At 38.1% G+C, this 20,065-nt stretch overlaps 2 protein-coding genes across 3 annotated transcripts in view; one reads left to right on the forward strand and one right to left on the reverse strand.

Moving 5' to 3' along the window:
• The window catches only part of cap2 (cyclase associated actin cytoskeleton regulatory protein 2), a 19,997-nt gene extending 12,830 nt beyond the window's left edge, over positions 1-7,167 (forward strand). For both annotated transcript variants that reach the window (XM_085791620.1, XM_085791621.1), the window contains exons 5-13: positions 156-299; positions 999-1,084; positions 1,514-1,619; positions 4,803-4,989; positions 5,386-5,555; positions 5,683-5,806; positions 5,896-5,978; positions 6,352-6,492; positions 6,637-7,167. In XM_085791620.1, coding sequence (XP_085647746.1) covers positions 156-299; positions 999-1,084; positions 1,514-1,619; positions 4,803-4,989; positions 5,386-5,555; positions 5,683-5,806; positions 5,896-5,978; positions 6,352-6,492; positions 6,637-6,720 — 1,125 coding nt within the window. In that variant the 3' untranslated portion in view covers positions 6,721-7,167. The remainder of the gene's footprint in view (positions 1-155; positions 300-998; positions 1,085-1,513; positions 1,620-4,802; positions 4,990-5,385; positions 5,556-5,682; positions 5,807-5,895; positions 5,979-6,351; positions 6,493-6,636) is intronic.
• On the reverse strand, positions 7,128-19,854 carry aunip (aurora kinase A and ninein interacting protein). The gene is made up of 4 exons (XM_085791623.1): positions 19,730-19,854; positions 9,285-9,398; positions 9,027-9,183; positions 7,128-8,864 (listed from the first exon to the last, which is right to left on the reverse strand). The coding sequence occupies exons 2-4, from the start codon at positions 9,375-9,377 to the stop codon at positions 7,810-7,812; spliced, it is 1,305 nt and encodes a 434-aa protein (XP_085647749.1). The 5' UTR covers positions 9,378-9,398; positions 19,730-19,854; the 3' UTR covers positions 7,128-7,809.
• Between the last annotated feature and the right edge of the window lie 211 nt (positions 19,855-20,065).

Below are 20,065 nucleotides of genomic sequence, written 5' to 3' on the forward strand. Positions count from 1 at the left end.
CTATCGGGTGTGGGGGCCATTAAGATTATTTGATTTGATTTGAGGGCGGCATGTTTACACAATCACACCCTCAGTCTCCATCCACCCTCCCTCACCTCTTTCCGTCCCCTGGTATCTCCTTTGATGTGCCTAATTTCTCTCTTCTCCTGCTGCAGATGGAGCTTCAGGACCTGCTGAAGCCAATTTCCGATCACATCCAGGAGATTCAGAGCTTCAGAGAGCGGAACCGCGGCAGCAGCTTCTTCAACCACCTGTCGGCTGTCAGCGAGAGCATCCCCGCACTGGGCTGGGTCGCTGTGGTAAGGAATAAGATCATGCTCCATAATAAAGGGAGATATAAAGGGTGTGCAAGACTGCAGCTGCTTACTCAAGTGTAATACCTGAAACTTAGACTCATTCAGGTTCCTGGAAGTAAAATTATACATATACAAATCTCAAAATAATAAATCTAAGGGATCTCTGTTACTATTACATGTTTGATGTTTGATGCTGCAGAAGCTAGAACAGCACTGCTATAAACTATATCCCTGTCACAACATACTAGACAACTTAACCAGTAATCTGAACCTAAACCTGAAGTGTCATGGTGCAAAAATGAATGTTGCACGTAGACAGAGAGAGCTATAAATAACTCAGCCGACCATGCGTGTCCCTGCTTCTCATCAGTCTCTGTTTCCCATTAGTACAAAATCTCTTCCCCTGAGTTTTGGGATGATTATCATTCAGTTTAGGATCAAAATTCCTCCTCTTGAGTTCTTAAATAAAAGGCTTTGACTCTGGCTCTGGTCAGTGTACGTTCCTGACAGGAGGGCTTATCAAACATGTCCAACTCAGACCTCTTAGTAGAAGATGCCACCCTGACCTTTAGCGCTCAAATCTGCTGATTGATAAATTTATTTTCCCAAAGCTCTGGAAGAGACTGTTTTGATCTCACTGCTCATGTGGCATTGGATGCGAGATTTAAAAAAAATGTCTTAATGAACTTTCATCTCTCTTAGAATCAGAAGCCGGGTCCTTATGTGAAGGAGATGAATGATGCAGCCACCTTCTACACCAACAGAGTGCTGAAGGACTACAAGGAAACGTAAATACAAGCACGATAATGCACATGTCATAAGAATATGATCATTTTGGGTTTTTTTCGAAGTCTAGGAACTAGACAAATCAGAGTTGTCAATATTCTGACAAAATTTGTCAAAAGTTTGTTTTATTAACTGTGGAAAAACTGCCCCACATATATACCAAAATAAATACTATTCTTTCAGCCCATTAAAATGCACATCAAGGACATTTAATACGGTAAGTCCAATGAATCAGGCTTACGTGAACCCAATGAAGCACTAAACAAAATGTATTACCTTTATCAGTGTTTTATTAAAAGAACAGTCGTGAATGAGCTGGAAAATGCTGCGTCATAGACGATCAACTGCTTCACTGCATCTCCCTCCTCCCTACTTTCATCTGACCATCATATCTTCGTCTCCTTCTCGCCCATTGCTCTCCGCTCCGCCAGCGACAGGCGCCACGTGGACTGGGTGCGCTCCTACCTGTCAATCTGGACCGAGGTGCAGTCCTTCATCAAGCAGCACCACACCACCGGGCTGGTGTGGAGCAAGAGTGTGAGTATCTGTTGAGTCATGCTTTTCGTGTCAAATACTTCAACTGTAATAGCTTTGATATGAAAAGTTCTTAGTAATATTCACTTGTTTCTGCAACACCATACTGCTCACACTATTCTCCTGTAACAACAAGAAGTAGCCTACGTTTGCACTTGCTCCTCTGGCCACCGTCATCCTCCTCTTCTTATCACAAAGTTAACAACACGTTTGCCTGAAAACAAGAAATCACTCCTGTAACGACTTGTTTGTTATCTTAGCTGTGTTTCATCTAGTTTCCATTCACAGGCCTTGATATTTTTACATCAGAGCCCAAATTAACTCCTACTTTTTGCGTACACTTCCATTTTTAGTTATGGAGCAACGGGTTACATAAACCGCAGCAGAGAGCATGAATGAATGAATGAGTTTCTCCTCAGTGGCTGCTCCCTTGTGGTTCTCCACAGAGCTCCCCAAACCCCTGTCACTCCCACACTCACTTCTGTTTATGGATGTCTGCTCAGGGACTTCTCTCTGACACTCACTAGATCCCAAAGATTACAATGGCTTGAAAACAAATCCTTCAACGCACACTTGACCTCCGTCTCTCATCGGTTACAGGGAATTTCTCTCATCTCATTTCTCTCATTTATTCACTCGCGTCTCATTTATTCACTCGCGTTGCATTTTTCCATGTAAAACCCTGCGCAGAAATAAGCTCATTCGCTCTCATGCTGAGACTTAGACAAGAAGATTGATAATACTCTCATGTCTAATATGAATCTACAGCCAGCTACAGGTTGGGTTTGCTCTACTTAGCGTAACAGCCAGAAACAGGGGAAAAGAGTGAGCCAGGCTTCATCCAAACCCCATATAAAACTGACATAGGCCTACTTTAATATACACTGTTTCCCATAAAGTTGGAATTTTTTTTTTTTAACCTGTGATTGTGACAGTGTGATTTATTCTTGATAGATAAAATGTGCATCTTCTATTTACACTTAAGTTTTTGTATGTTAAAGCTAAAGACAAAGTGTTAATTAATAAGCTTTAAACGTGCTGGTCGGTGAGTTTCATTACCATCAGAGTTTCCTCTGTTAGCGTTCTTTACGCTAAGCTAATCCAATTTGGCAGGAAAGCAAATATGTGTATTTCCCGAAAAGCTGAACTGTTCCTTAAACGTCAGAAGATTAGATTAAAGCCTAAACTGAAAGAAAAAGCTCAACAACTGTGCTCACATGTGTGTTTTCTACATGCAGAAACTTGAGAGCCTGCAGTAGCTGTGCGTGTGTTTCAGCTGTTGTCCCTGCTGTCAGACGACAGGGCTGAAGTGTGTGTGTGTGTGTGTGTGTGTGTGTGTGCTGCTAACAGGTGGTCCTCAGGGTTTACTTGAATGGAGGTTTTCTTCACAGAAGAACCCCGACAAAGGGCCTGTGTACACACACAGCCTACACCGTAACTTAAACTGCAGGGCTGGTCCCCAGTTCAACGCAGCCGTCATCTGCTGCTCAGAGCTTTAGTGACACACTTATACACTGACGTGCTCAGGCCGACATATGTGAGGTGGCTTTATACACACAAACTACTGAATTACACTAGCTCCTGAGACCCGCAAACATCACTGTCATTAGAAACAAGGGCTCTGTTGATCTGGGTTATCCTCATTAAAATGTTTGTGCTCTTCACTATTCAAATATTTGTTTCAGATGTCCCTAATGGGCTCCTGCAGACAATCAGTGGTTTCTGGAAAACAGAACTGGCCACAAATCAACTCTACACACTGTCTAAGTGTATACAACTTATTATTTATTTTAAATTATTCCTTCAATTATTTATTTATCTAGAATTTACAATATCAAAACGGATGAGAATGTCTATCACAGTTGGCTGAGGTCTGCATATTGCTTGTTTAGGTTGAAAACCAAAAACACTCATTTTATTGTATGAGAAGCAAGAATCAAGTCTGAAGGTGCCGAAAATGTTTTTGATTGTTCCTCTTATAATGAGCATTTTAAATTAAGCACATCTCAGTGACACAAGTTGTTGTCGACAAAAACAAAAGAAAAAAATATGTGTCATTTCAAAACCTAGAGGAAAAAAGTATTTTTCTGTGAATGTTTGTGTATACACACACACACACACACACACACACACACACACACACACACACACACACACACACACACACACACACACACACCACGTATAAGCAGTCTTGAGACAGAGAAACAGTCAGACAGTTTTACAGCCATGCATGAACACACACACACACACACACTTGTACTAATCCAGTGGCATGTGCCGAGCTAGTGTAACAGCTCTGCATTGTTCATCTGTGATATGTACAACACATGCGCCTCATGTCAAAGGTCAAGCAGTCTCAGCTGTGATCAGAAGTGTGTAAAGCGTTGGTTCAACCCACTGAACCCCAGTGATAGGTGTGTGTGTGTCTGTGTCTGGCAGCTGTGCCAGGCCTTCAGACAGCAAATGTGTGTGTCTGTGTGTGTGTGTGTGTGTGTGTGTGTGTCTGCTTCTGCTCACTGTAGCAGTCAATAGATGACTGTTCACTTTTACTGTACACGGCTCATCAGTTAAACCAAAGGTGGCGTTCAGGAACACATCATTGTGGCCTGTACAAAACTAGAGCAATAAAAAAAGGATCTGATGATCAACAGTCCACAAATACAATTTACAATACAGTACAGATGTAACAGTGAAGATCAGAAATCTGAAACCAGGTAATACTTGGTGTTTGTTTGATAAAGCAGCTCAGGTTATGAAATATGTGTATGAAATTCAGCAAAAGAAGTATTTCCATTTGTTAAATTGGTGCAGCCATACAATAAAAAGGAGTCTATTTCACTCAGTAAGCATGTCATATAATTTCAATAGAGTTGAAAAGGGGTGAAACAGAATAAATATTCAGGCCTAACAGGAATAAGATGAGATTTAATGACTTTAAAAGGAAGTGAAAATATCTCCCCATTTGTTTCACAATCACAAACTATGATGTGTCACATCCCACCTATTAGTGTAAAACCCAAACACCAGTACTAGGCAAAAACTTCAATATATTTCTTGTGCAATACTCCCCCTGCTGGAAATCTGTATTACTACAGTTGTTATCCAAAAAACACCTGTTACTTCTGTGGTTTCTCTCATGAAAACTGGTATCTATCTACAATGTGACTTTCTCCTTCGCCTCAGGGCCCCATTGCTCCCGCCTCACTGTTTGAGCCCTCCACCGCCCCCAGTGCCCCCTGCCCTCCACCTCCTCCTCCTCCACCAGGCCCCCCTCCCGTCTTCACGGACGAAGACTCCCAGCCCAAGGCGACCGGTGCAGCACATTCAGCACTATTCGCTCAGCTCAACCAGGGCATGGACATCACCAAAGGTGGGTTCATGTGCACTTCCCTTTAATGTCTGTGATGTAGAGGCGAACCAACTTTATGTGGCAGAAACGGCTTTAATTTAACATTTCACTGAACAGACATTACAATAATACAATAATTATTTGTCAAGATATAATATAATATGATATAATATAATATAATACCATGCTTTCATATAATATATTAATTACATAACAACGTAAATGATTCGGGTTAGGGTTAGGGTCCTTAATAATATTAATTTTAAGACTGTTTCCAAACAATAAGTTGAACGTAGTCAAAATAAGTGTATTATTTTTCACAGGAATGATACCATCATGTAGAGTGATACACCTGACAAAATCTAACTTTTAAAAATACCCACACAAAAACATACCACAATGCCTCTGCGTCTGTAGGTTTGAAGCATGTGTCAGATGACAAGAAGAGCCACAAGAATCCAAATCTGCGCTCTCAGGCAGCAGAGAACAAAACCAAAACCAAGTCCTCGGGGTCTGTGAACTCAACGAAAGCAGCCGTCCAGAAAAGACCCCCTCTGCTGGAGCTGGAGGGGAAGAAATGGAGGGTGGTACGTGAAATGTTTACTTGCCCTTTCAGGGATTATTCCATAACGTAGGATGAAATCAGTTGTCAAACTAATAAATCAAATATCATGTCACAGATTATTGATTGTATCTGTTCCTTTGTTGTTGCAGGAAAACTTTGAGCAGAAACACGACCTGGTGATTGACGAGACAGAGCTGAAACAAGTGGTCTACGTCTTCAACTGCAACAACTCCACTCTGCAGGTTAAAGGCAAAATCAACTCCATCATCGTAGGTGAGTTAACTGAAAATAATACTTTTGTGATTCCAACTTTAATCTGTCATTATAATTTTCCTAATTCAACACATGCTCGCTCCCCCCAGACAACTGCAAGAAGCTGGGTCTGGTTTTTGAGAACGTGGTCGGGATTGTGGAGATCATCAACTCCAAGTCAATTCAGTTACAGGTAAATAAAGTGTAAACAAAAAACACAATAAGTCACCGAACAAAGGATGGACCATGAGGAGTGATTGTAATGGCTCTAAAATATTTAAAATTTTCATACTGGTAACATATACAGTAGTGAACCCATTTGAGCTGCTTTGAATGCAATTAAATCGTAAACTGAACAGAAAACATGCCCAGTTTAATGTTATGTTACATATCAGAGATGGATCTTAAAAGGTTTTATCATTTACATTTTGTAGGAATTTCTGTACAAATGGCTCTATGAATCTATTTTCTTTGTGCTCTTTTAAGTTTGAATGTAGGTTTCATATCCTCGTTTAGTTGTAACACAGCACTGGATCAATCTTGGATCTGTGATCTTTCTGTCCCAGGTGTTGGGAAGAGTTCCCACCATGTCCATCAACAAGACCGAGGGCTGCCAGGTCTACCTGAGTCAGGAGTCTCTGAACTGTGACATTGTCAGCGCCAAGAGCTCCGAGATGAACATCATGATACCTCAAGGAGATGATTATGTAAGAAATGAAGACTGTTTAAGGGAAATAAAAACATTTAACGCTAGAAATAAAAACTCTTTATTGACCTCCGAGTGGGAAACCTCCAAATTTTTTTGTTTTTTCGTGCGGGGCTCATCTGTGATTTTCTTGGTTGCTTCACAGAGGGAGTTTCCAGTGCCGGAGCAGTTCAAGACAGTTTGGGACGGATCCAAACTGGTGACAGAGCCCACTGAGATCGCAGGCTGATCTGACGCTTCATCGTCTTCATCTTTCCTTCCCCCTGATTTTAAAGCATTTCAGCAACAAAAAAAAGGGATTTTCTTCCCAGGCACTGTAACACATAATCCAGTCTCTGTGGCTGTAAATGTAACTACAACACTTAGAAGCCTTTGATTGTAACAAACTATTCAATAAGTTGATTTTTAATTGATATTTCCAGTTTAAATCAAACAACACAGTCTTTCTAACCTCTCTTACGTTTCTGTGCCATAGCAATAAAGGCATTAACCATAAACAAACTTCTCATCATCAAAATCTCATTGTGAGTTAAATATTTTTCTCCTATTGTTTCTGAATTACTGTTAATATTACTGTACTGTATCCACATCCATTGCACTGTTTCATGGTATGAGAGCTAAAGGACAAATTAGACTGTGGTAGCAATGACATTCAATTAAAAAAAAACCTAAAGAAGACATTACATGCACATTTAACTTTCAGTGGCCAAGCTGACAAAAATAACTCAAATGTGGGTCTATTTGCTACTTCTCTATCTAATGAAGTCGACTTTAATTACCTCTTTTAACGTGTATAGTGCATGGTAGACATGTAGCACCCTTTCACTTAGTGAGTGAAGTTTATTAACAGTGTTCAGTATATTTTCCCGTAATACCACATATTGTCTGTCTTGCACATGCATAATACACGCAGTATTGATTGATTGATGTTCTGCTGGAGGCGTGAAATCAAAATAATTGATCAAGTTCTTCAAAGTACTTCACAGTCTCTTTATTTCTTTCTTTGTACACTCTATTTTGTACTGAGATGGCACCAGCATATGAGATAAGAAAGTGACTATTAATACTTTTCATAAAGTTTAATTTACATAAAATCACTTTGATGTAATTGTGTATCATTTTTCAAATAAAATTGAAACCCACAATTCTGACTTGTTTGCATTATTACAAATACAGACTTGACTATCTACAGGAGAGGAGGAGGGACAACCAGAGAGGAGATTCAATCATCATTGTCAGTTTTAAAGAGTCAGTCAGGTTGATACAGAAACAACAACACAATCAACCTTCCACAAAGAACAAGATTTTCAAAAGCCTCTCAGTGTTTGATCACCATATTTCCTTGGGAGTCTTGAGTAAAGAGCATTTCGTCTTCCACGTCATCCACATAAGGCTTGTATAAACTACCTCTCACAGCCCCGGTGTTTACATTACTCTGATCTTTGAGTGGACTCCTGACTTGCGGACCTCTGTGTGCGATCACCCTGAAGCCCAAGGAGTCCTGGGTAAACAACAGGGCCAGACTGTCGTCATCAACCTCTCTGCTTTGCTGCCCTGATGATGGCGCTCTTGTTTTAAAAGGAGAGCTGCTCGGTTTTGTCCATTTGAACGGTGAGATGCAGCTCTCCTCTTTATCAGCCTTCTTCCACGGCTCATCAGTGGCGTGTTTCCGAGGCGATGCAGTTTTTGTTTTTGTCCATTTGTGATTTGAAAGGTTTTCAGTATTAGCAAAAGAAGAGCGCTTACTTGGGGACTTTGAAAACAAAATGCTGCTGTTTTCTTTGTCAACATCCACCTGAGAACAATGAAGGTGCTGAAAGGATTTTTGAGTCGAGGTTCTCCCCTTTAGATCCGCCTGAAATCCAAAGACTTCCTCGCTCTGTAGACTGTTTAGGAAACTTGGCTCAGAGTCGACACAGTTTTTCTCTGTGGTGTTTATCTCATCAGTCTGGGAGAATTCACTGTCAGAGTATTGGCTATAGGTGAGCAGTGGGTCCTGACTCCATGCCTGTGGAGGAGGCTGACTGTCGACTGGTAAGGAGGTATCAGCGCACCTCCTCTTACACCGTGGTGGGTTAAACTCCTCACACTGCTCTTCCTCAGACTCAAAGCACGCGTTTAGAGCAGGTGCATCACTTGCCTCGCCTTCCTCCTGCCACATTGTTGCCTCGGGGGCAGTCACTGTTTCACTTTTCCAATTATAATCCACACCAGGCTCAGAGTCAGACTCCTCAAGACTCCCCTCTCGTCTTCGCTTTGTCCCTGATGCAACCGGTGCAGATGCAGTAGAGGTAGATGCTGAGGAGGAGGAGGAGGAGGAGGACAGCACTGGATCCATGCCTGGGTCTTCAGAAGTAGACATCTTATTGAGAACTTTTGACAGAAGGAATAAACAATAGTTTCGTTAAAACAATAATCTGGACAGTGGCAATTTATTCTGGTTGCATGCAGCAATACCAACTTCTGACTGATTTTAATAATAATCTGAAACACACATCTTTGCTGCCTGATGACAGTAGAGTTTTAACTACTTACCTCTGCGCTGAGGTGTGAAAAAGGCTGATAAAGAGCTCTGTTTGGTTTTTGGCATCTCTAGTTTGGTCTGAGTGAAGTTGAGAGCCACAGCCAGATTGTATCCTCCACCACCAGCAAAAGGGTTCAGCAGTTTAGAAATGGGACGGTTAACACGTTTCTGAAACACACCATGTGCAGAATGAAAAACCATCCTCACATAATAACAGATAAGACATTGGTACTATAGTGGTTTACAGCAGCAGTGCAGATGTAGCCTACCTGTTTAGCTTTTCCTTTCAGCTCCACTGTGTCCAGCCAAACACCACACTCCTCCTGAGCAGAGGGCTGTTGTGCTGGCTTGGAGGTCTTCATGGTGCAAAGTTAAGAAAATATCTGCAATACATAAAATAAATATATATTTCGTGTAAACAAGATAATTAGATCAACATCTGGATGAGTGTGTCTGACTAGAGGATGCCTCTCCAAACACAATTTGTATGTAACGTTACTCACAATGTGACACTTTTAATGCAGCTTTATTTATTTCCTACAGCAGTTTACGGTGTCTGTGACATGTCTCGCGTTAATTCCATGGATGTATTATATGAACACCGAGGTGAAATTGGTTTTATATTCGACATTCGCTAGTTTTTTTCTGTTTCTAACTTTAATAGCGTCATGGAAACTGCACCGATTTCATCCAGGTTGATATTATTTTGTAGAGATCAGTGAGCCACACATTTCACAGGTCTCATCAACTCACCAACCTCAGTGGCTGTGGCGAAAACTCAAAGGAACAGCGCTGAATGTCTTTCCGAGTACTGTGCGGCAGCCGGGGCGCTTAGGGACCGTCGTAAAATTGCAATGTCGGATTTTTCCCGTTTGAACAAATAAAAAAAATAACAACAACACAGAAATACTGTCATTACCACAAAGCTAAGAGTTTCACAGCATTTTATTATTCACTCATATTCAATAGCGCCACCATTTGGTCAGTTATAAGCATTTTACCTTTGGGCTGATAACATTTCTTGATTTTATTTTGAAATGGCTCTCTGGAATTTCAACTTACAAACACCATTCCACTTCTCATTTGTTTGTAAGGTTGGTATTGATCTTTCACAACCATTATCTCCCAGAAAATCATGTTAAAAGAAAATCCACAAACAATTAGTATCCATTTACCTTATTTTATGAATATTTCTTGATTTTATTTTGAAATAGCTCTCTGGAATTTCAACTTACAAACACCATTCCACTTCTCATTTGTTTGTAAGGTTGGTATTGATCTTTCACAACCATTATCTCCCAGAAAATCATGTTAAAAGAAAATCCACAAACAATTAGTATCCATTGACCTCATTTTATGAATATTTCTTGATTTTATTTTGAAATAGCTCTCTGGAATTTCAAACTACAAACACCATTCCACTTCTCATTTGTTTGTAAGGTTGGTATTGATCTTTCACAACCATTATCTCCCAGAAAATCATGTGAAAAGAAAATCCACAAACAATTAGTATTCATTGAACATTGTGTATGAATATTTCTTGATTTTATTTTGAAATAGCTCTCTGGAATTTCAACTTACAAACACCATTCCACTTCTCATTTGTTTGTAAGGTTGGTATTGATCTTTCACAACCATTATCTCCCAGAAAATCATGTTAAAAGAAAATCCACAAACAATTAGTATCCATTTACCTTATTTTATGAATATTTCTTGATTTTATTTTGAAATAGCTCTCTGGAATTTCAACTTACAAACACCATTCCACTTCTCATTTGTTTGTAAGGTTGGTATTGATCTTTCACAACCATTATCTCCCAGAAAATCATGTTTAAAAAAATCGCCAAACAATTAGTATCCATTGACCTCATTTTATGAATATTTCTTGATTTTATTTTGAAATAGCTCTCTGGAATTTCAAACTACAAACACCATTCTACTTCTCATTTGTTTGTAAGGTTGGTATTGATCTTTCACAACCATTATCTCCCAGAAAATCATGTGAAAAGAAAATCCACAAACAATTAGTATTCATTGAACATTGTGTATGAATATTTCTTGATTTTATTTTGAAATAGCTCTCTGGAATTTCAACTTACAAACACCATTCCACTTCTCATTTGTTTGTAAGGTTGGTATTGATCTTTCACAACTATTATCTCCCAGAAAATCATGTAAAAAAAAAAACCCACACGATTAGTATCCATTGACCTTATTTTATGAATATTTCTTGATTTTATTTTGAAATAGCTCTCTGGAATTTCAACCTACAAACATCATTCTACTTCTCATTTGTTTGTAAGGTTGATATTGATCTTTCACAACCATTATCTCCCAGAAAATCATGTTTAAAAAGATCCCCAAACAATTAGTATCCATTGACCTTATTTTATGAATATTTCTTGATTTTATTTTGAAATAGCTCTCTGGAATTTCAACCTACAAACACCATTCTACTTCTCATTTGTTTGTAAGGTTGGTATTGATCTTTCACAACCATTATCTCCCGGAAAATCATGTTAAAAGAAAGTCCACAAACAATTGGTATTCATTGAACATTGTGTATAAATATTTCTTGATTTTATTTTGAAATAGCTCTTTGGAATTTCAAACTACAAACACCATTCCACTTCTCATTTGTTTCTATGGTTGGTATTGATCTTTCACAACCATTATCTCCCAGAAAATCATGTTAAAGAAAATCCCCAAACAATTGGTATCCATTGGCCTTATTTTATGAATATTTCTTGATTTTATTTTGAAATAGCTCTCTGGAATTTCAAACTACAAACACCATTCTACTTCTCATTTGTTTCTAAGGTTGGTATTGATCTTTCACAACCATTATCTCCCAGAAAATCATGTAAAAAAAAAAAAATCCCCAAACAAATATTATCCATTGACCTTATTTTATGAATATTTCTTGATTTTATTTTGAAATAGCTCTCTGGAATTTCAACTTACAAACACCATTCTACTTCTCATTTGTTTGTATGGTTGGTATTGATCTTTCACAACTATTATCTCCAAGAAGATAATGTAAAAAAAAAAAAAAAAAAACCCACACAATTCGTATCCATTGACCTTATTTTATGAATATTTCTTGATTTTATTTTGAAATAGCTCTCTGGAATTTCAACTTACAAACACCATTCCACTTCTCATTTGTTTGTAAGGTTGGTATTGATCTTTCACAACCATTATCTCCCAGAAAATCATGGGAGAATATCCTAGAAACAATTAGTATCCATTGAACATTGTGTATGATTTTATAAAAAAATCCCCACACAATTAGTATCCATTGACCTTATTTTATGAATATTTCTTGATTTTATTTTGAAATAGCTCTCTGGAATTTCAACTTACAAACACCATTCCACTTCTCATTTGTTTGTAAGGTTGGTATTGATCTTTCACAACCATTATCTCCCGGAAAATCGTATATTTAAAAAAAATCCCCACACAATTAGTATCCATTGACCGTATTTTATGAATATTTCTTGATTTTATTTTGAAATAGCTCTCTGGAATTTCAACTTACAAACACCATTCCACTTCTCATTTGTTTTTAAGGTTGGTATTGATCTTTCACAACCATTATCTCCCAGAAAATCATGTAAAAAAAAAAAAAAAAAAAACCCACAGAATTAGTATCCATTGACCTTATTTTATGAATATTTCTTGATTTTATTTTGAAATAGCTCTCTGGAATTTCAACCTACAAACACCATTCTACTTCTCATTTGTTTGTAAGGTTGGTATTGATCTTTCACAACCATTATCTCCCGGAAAATCATGTTAAAAGAAAGTCCACAAACAATTGGTATTCATTGAACATTGTGTATAAATATTTCTTGATTTTATTTTGAAATAGCTCTTTGGAATTTCAAACTACAAACACCATTCCACTTCTCATTTGTTTCTATGGTTGGTATTGATCTTTCACAACCATTATCTCCCAGAAAATCATGTTAAAAGAAAATACACAAACAATTAGTATCCATTTACCTTATTTTATGAATATTTCTAGATTTTATTTTGAAATAGCTCTCTGGAATTTCAACCTACAAACACCATTCTACTTCTCATTTGTTTGTAAGGTTGGTATTGATCTTTCACAACCATTATCTCCCAGAAAATCATGTTAAAGAAAATCCCCAAACAATTGGTATCCATTGGCCTTATTTTATGAATATTTCTTGATTTTATTTTGAAATAGCTCTCTGGAATTTCAACTTACAAACACCATTCTACTTCTCATTTGTTTCTAAGGTTGGTATTGATCTTTCACAACCATTATCTCCCGGAAAATCGAATATTATTTTGAAATACCTCCATCCATCCATCCATCCATCCATCCATCCATCCATCCATCCATCCATTTATTTTCTTCCGCTTCTTCCGGATCCGGGTCGCGGGGGCAACAGTCGAAGCAGGGACCCCAAGGCGTTCCCAGGCCAGCCGAGTGACATAGTCACTCCAGCGTGTCCTGGGTCTTCCTCGGGGCCTCCTCCCGGTGGGACATGCCTGGAACACCTACTTCTCAACTGTTTGTTAGGTTGGTATTGATCTTTTACAATCATTGTCTCCCAGAAAATCATGTAAAATGTATCCCAGAAACAATTAGTATTCATCGAGCACACATACGTATTTCTTGGTTTTATTAGTTATTTCAAAATACTATCGGGGGATCACACTCCTCAGCCTCCCGGGGAAAGTCTATTCTAGGGTACTGGAGAGGAGAATTCGATCGATAGTCGAGCCTTGGATTCAGGAAGAACAATGCGGTTTTCATCCTGGCTGTGGAACGCTGGACCAGCTCTATACCTTCTGCTGAGGACTGTACGGTCCCTGTTTGGGCTGCCCTTTGTCACCGGTTCTGTTCATTATTTTTATGGACAGAATTTCTTGGTGCAGCCAAGGGCCGGAGGGGGTCGGGTTCGGGAGCCACTTGATTTCATCTCTGCTTTTTGCGGATGATGTTGTCTTGTTGGCTCTCTCGAGCCAGTGTAGCCGATGTCATATCTGGCCTTCTGCGTTGTGTTTCTCACGGGCTGCCCTAGGTGGGGTTCGATCCCACGACCTCCCGCACCGGAGGCGACGATGCTAACCTCTTCGCCAAGAGGTTGACAACCACTTGGCGGGTTGGTTAGCACGTCTTTTATGGGTGGAGTGAGTGCACATCCGTTACACCAGCACCTTCAGCATGCACTGGGGCGGTTTGCAGCCGAGTGTGAAGCAGCTGGGATGAGAATCAGCACCTCTAAGTCCGAGGCCATGGTTCTCGACCGGAAAAAGGTGGCTTGCACCCTCCAGGGCCGGGGAGAGTTCCTGCCTCAGGTGGAGGAGTTTAAGTATCTCGGGGTCTTGTTCACGAGTGAGGGGAGAATGGAGTGCGAGATCGACAGGCGGATCGGTGCGGCGGCCACAGTAATGTGGTCATTGTATCGGTCCGTCGTGGTGAAGAAGGAGCTGAGCCGAAAGGCAAAGCTCTCGATTTACCGGTCGATCTACGTTCCCACCGTCACCTATGGTCATGAACTCTGGGTCATGACCGAAAGAACTGGATCCCGGATACAAGCGGCCGAAATGAGTTTCCTCCGCAGGGTGGCGGGGCGCTCCCTTAGAGATAGGGTGAGGAGCTCTGTCACCAGGGTGGCGGGGCGCTCCCTTAGAGATAGGGTGAGGAGCTCTGTCACCAGGGTGGCGGGGCGCTCCCTTAGAGATAGGGTGAGGAGCTCTGTCACCCGGGAGGAGCTCGGAGTAGAGCCGCTGCTCCTCCACATCGAGAGGAGCCAGCTGAGGTGGCTCGGGCACCTGTATAGGATGCCCCCTGGACGCCTCCTTCGTGAGGTGTTCAGGGCATGTCCCACCGGGAGGAGGCCCCGAGGAAGACCCAGGACATGCTGGAGTGACTATGTCACTCGGCTGGCCTGGGAACGCCTTGGGGTCCCTGCTTCGACTGTTGCCCCCGCGACCCGGATCCGGAAGAAGCGGAAGAAAATAAATGGATGGATGGATGGATGGATGGATGGATGGATGGATGGATGGATGGATGGATGGATGGATGGATGGAGGTATTTCAAAATAAAATATATAAAATCATACACAATGTTCAATGGATACTAATTGTTTCTAGGATATTCTCCCATGATTTTCTGGGAGATAATGGTTGTGAAAGATCAATACCAACCTTACAAACAAATGAGAAGTGGAATGGTGTTTGTAAGTTGAAATTCCAGAGAGCTATTTCAAAATAAAATCAAGAAATATTCATAAAATAAGGTCAATGGATACTAATTGTGTGGGGATTTTTTTATAAAATCATACACAATGTCCAATGGATACTAATTGTTTCTAGGATATTCTCCCATGATTTTCTGGGAGATAATGGTTGTGAAAGATCAATACCAACCTTTCAAACAAATGAGAAGTGGAATGGTGTTTGTAAGTTGAAATTCCAGAGAGCTATTTCAAAATAAAATCAAGAAATATTCATAAAATAAGGTCAATGGATACTAATTGTGTGGGGATTTTTTTATATATTCGATTTTCCGGGAGATAATGGTTGTGAAAGATCAATACCAACCTTAGAAACAAATGAGAAGTAGAATGGTGTTTGTAAGTTGAAATTCCAGAGAGCTATTTCAAAATAAAATCAAGAAATATTCATAAAATAAGGCCAATGGATACCAATTGTTTGGGGATTTTCTTTAACATGATTTTCTGGGAGATAATGGTTGTGAAAGATCAATATCAACCTTACAAACAAATGAGAAGTAGAATGGTGTTTGTAGGTTGAAATTCCAGAGAGCTATTTCAAAATAAAATCAAGAAATATTCATACACAATGTTCAATGGATACCAATTGTTTGGGGATTTTCTTTAACATGATTTTCTGGGAGATAATGGTTGTGAAAGATCAATACCAACCATAGAAACAAATGAGAAGTGGAATGGTGTTTGTAGTTTGAAATTCCAAAGAGCTATTTCAAAATAAAATCAAGAAATATTCATACACAATGTTCAATGAATACTAATTGTTTGTGGACTTTCTTTTAACATGATTTTCCGGGAGATAATGGTTGTGAAAGATCAATACCAACCTTACAAACAAATGAGAAGTGGAATGGTGTTTGTAGGTTGAAATTCAAGAGAGCTATTTCAAAATAAAATCAAGAAATATTCATAAAATAAGGCCAATGGATACCAATTGTTTGGGGATTTTCTTTAACATGATTTTCTGGGAGATAATGGTTGTGAAAGATCAATACCAACCTTACAAACAAATGAGAAGTAGAATGGTGTTTGTAGGTTGAAATTCCAGAGAGCTATTTCAAAATAAAATCAAGAAATATTCATAAAATAAGGTCAATGGATACTAATTGTGTGGGTTTTTTTTTTTTTACATGATTTTCTGGGAGATAATGGTTGTGAAAGATCAATACCAACCTTACAAACAAATGAGAAGTGGAATGGTGTTTGTAAGTTGAAATTCCAGAGAGCTATTTCAAAATAAAATCAAGAAATATTCATACACAATGTTCAATGAATACTAATTGTTTGTGGATTTTCTTTTAACATGATTTTCTGGGAGATAATGGTTGTGAAAGATCAATACCAATCTTAGAAACAAATGAGAAGTAGAATGGTGTTTGTAGGTTGAAATTCCAGAGAGATATTTCAAAATAAAATCAAGAAATATTCATAAAATAAGGTCAATGGATACTAATTGTTTGGGGATCTTTTTAAACATGATTTTCTGGGAGATAATGGTTGTGAAAGATCAATACCAACCTTAGAAACAAATGAGAAGTAGAATGGTGTTTGTAGGTTGAAATTCCAGAGAGCTATTTCAAAATAAAAATCAAGAAATATTCATAAAATAAGGTCAATGGATACTAATTGTGTGGGGTTTTTTTTTTTACATGATTTTCTGGGAGATAATGGTTGTGAAAGATCAATACCAACCTTACAAACAAATGAGAAGTAGAATGGTGTTTGTAGGTTGAAATTCCAGAGAGCTATTTCAAAATAAAATCAAGAAATATTCATAAAATAAGGTCAATGGATACTAATTGTTTGGGGATTTTTTCTTACATGATTTTCTGGGAGATAATGGTTGTGAAAGATCAATACCAACCTTACAAACAAATGAGAAGTAGAATGGTGTTTGTAAGTTGAAATTCCAGAGAGCTATTTCAAAATAAAATCAAGAAATATTCGTAAAATAAGGTCAATGGATACTAATTGTTTGGGGATCTTTTTAAACATGATTTTCTGGGAGATAATGGTTGTGAAAGATCAATATCAACCTTACAAACAAATGAGAAGTAGAATGGTGTTTGTAGGTTGAAATTCCAGAGAGCTATTTCAAAATAAAATCAAGAAATATTCATAAAATAAGGTAAATGGATACTAATTGTTTGTGGATTTTCTTTTAACATGATTTTCTGGGAGATAATGGTTGTGAAAGATCAATACCAACCTTACAAACAAATGAGAAGTGGAATGGTGTTTGTAAGTTGAAATTCCAGAGAGCTATTTCAAAATAAAATCAAGAAATATTCATACACAATGTTCAATGAATACTAATTGTTTGTGGATTTTCTTTTAACATGATTTTCTGGGAGATAATGGTTGTGAAAGATCAATACCAATCTTAGAAACAAATGAGAAGTAGAATGGTGTTTGTAGGTTGAAATTCCAGAGAGATATTTCAAAATAAAATCAAGAAATATTCATAAAATAAGGTCAATGGATACTAATTGTTTGGGGATCTTTTTAAACATGATTTTCTGGGAGATAATGGTTGTGAAAGATCAATACCAACCTTAGAAACAAATGAGAAGTAGAATGGTGTTTGTAGGTTGAAATTCCAGAGAGCTATTTCAAAATAAAATCAAGAAATATTCATAAAATAAGGTCAATGGATACTAATTGTGTGGGGGTTTTTTTTTTACATGATTTTCTGGGAGATAATGGTTGTGAAAGATCAATACCAACCTTACAAACAAATGAGAAGTAGAATGGTGTTTGTAGGTTGAAATTCCAGAGAGCTATTTCAAAATAAAATCAAGAAATATTCATAAAATAAGGTCAATGGATACTAATTGTTTGGGGATTTTTTCTTACATGATTTTCTGGGAGATAATGGTTGTGAAAGATCAATACCAACCTTACAAACAAATGAGAAGTAGAATGGTGTTTGTAAGTTGAAATTCCAGAGAGCTATTTCAAAATAAAATCAAGAAATATTCGTAAAATAAGGTCAATGGATACTAATTGTTTGGGGATCTTTTTAAACATGATTTTCTGGGAGATAATGGTTGTGAAAGATCAATATCAACCTTACAAACAAATGAGAAGTAGAATGGTGTTTGTAGGTTGAAATTCCAGAGAGCTATTTCAAAATAAAATCAAGAAATATTCATAAAATAAGGTAAATGGATACTAATTGTTTGTGGATTTTCTTTTAACATGATTTTCTGGGAGATAATGGTTGTGAAAGATCAATACCAACCTTACAAACAAATGAGAAGTGGAATGGTGTTTGTAAGTTGAAATTCCAGAGAGCTATTTCAAAATAAAATCAAGAAATATTCATACACAATGTTCAATGAATACTAATTGTTTGTGGATTTTCTTTTAACATGATTTTCTGGGAGATAATGGTTGTGAAAGATCAATACCAATCTTAGAAACAAATGAGAAGTAGAATGGTGTTTGTAGGTTGAAATTCCAGAGAGATATTTCAAAATAAAATCAAGAAATATTCATAAAATAAGGTCAATGGATACTAATTGTTTGGGGATCTTTTTAAACATGATTTTCTGGGAGATAATGGTTGTGAAAGATCAATACCAACCTTAGAAACAAATGAGAAGTAGAATGGTGTTTGTAGGTTGAAATTCCAGAGAGCTATTTCAAAATAAAAATCAAGAAATATTCATAAAATAAGGTAAATGGATACTAATTGTTTGTGGATTTTCTTTTAACATGATTTTCTGGGAGATAATGGTTGTGAAAGATCAATACCAACCTTACAAACAAATGAGAAGTGGAATGGTGTTCGTAAGTTGAAATTCCAGAGAGCTATTTCAAAATAAAATCAAGAAATGTTATCAGCCCAAAGGTAAAATGCTTATAACTGACCAAATGGTGGCGCTATTGAATATGAGTGAATAATAAAATGCTGTGAAACTCTTAGCTTTGTGGTAATGACAGTATTTCTGTGTTGTTGTTATTTTTTTTATTTGTTCAAACGGGGAAAATCCGACATTGCAATTTTACGACGGTCCCTAAGCGCCCCGGCTGCCGCACAGTACTCGGAAAGACATTCAGCGCTGTTCCTTTGAGTTTTCGCCACAGCCACTGAGGTTGGTGAGTTGATGAGACCTGTGAAATGTGTGGCTCACTGATCTCTACAAAATAATATCAACCTGGATGAAATCGGTGCAGTTTTCATGACGCTATTAAAGTTAGAAACAGGAAAAAACTAGCGAATGTCGAATATAAAACCAACTTTACCGCGCCTATATGAACTTACCCTAGTTTCATGGTTAATTCACACACTATCATAATTCAACAGTTACATGACTGGTGTTAGCCAACAGTTAGCTAACTTCGCTAACTGCTAGGTGGTGTTTATTTATCATAACGGTATTTCGACTTGTAATGCAGCACACAACAATCGTATTACATTTGAACCGACCTCATAAAGTTGCACAGGAGTGTCTCCAGCTCTTCTTTGCGCTTCTTTTAACCGAAACAACGTAGTTCAGTGTCTTTTCTTCTCGTTTCTGTTTGTTTGAGTCTGGCGCCTTGTCGATGCGCTGCTGATGACGTAAGACGTCGACGTAAAAACGACCAAATATTATCACACATTTAAAGCTTTTATTTTCTACAACAACTCCATATAAATGAAGATGCCAAAAGCCCAAAATGTTTAGTATTTTTGTTGGGCTACGTTAGTGTTAATCTTTAAAAGTATTTATTTTTGATAAGGCGCGGTGGACAGCTAATATTTTGACGTACGCGGGTCCTCGCA

This window comes from Trachurus japonicus, chromosome 11, assembly GCF_045865225.1.
Source record: "Trachurus japonicus isolate A0001 chromosome 11, Traja_1.0".
NCBI classification, from domain to species: Eukaryota; Metazoa; Chordata; class Actinopteri; order Carangiformes; family Carangidae; genus Trachurus; species Trachurus japonicus.

What these genes read in the sequence shown, in the direction of transcription:
- aunip (XM_085791623.1), bottom strand. Translation starts at nt 9,377, where the DNA reads ATGAAGACCTCCAAGCCAGCACAACAGCCCTCTGCTCAGGAGGAGTGT. An exon ending in TGAAAGGAAAAGCTAAACAG is followed by an intron (nt 9,184 to 9,284) that starts GTAGGCTACATC and finishes GGTGTGTTTCAG; the next exon opens with AAACGTGTTAACCGTCCCAT. An exon ending in TTTCACACCTCAGCGCAGAG is followed by an intron (nt 8,865 to 9,026) that starts GTAAGTAGTTAA and finishes TTCTGTCAAAAG; the next exon opens with TTCTCAATAAGATGTCTACT.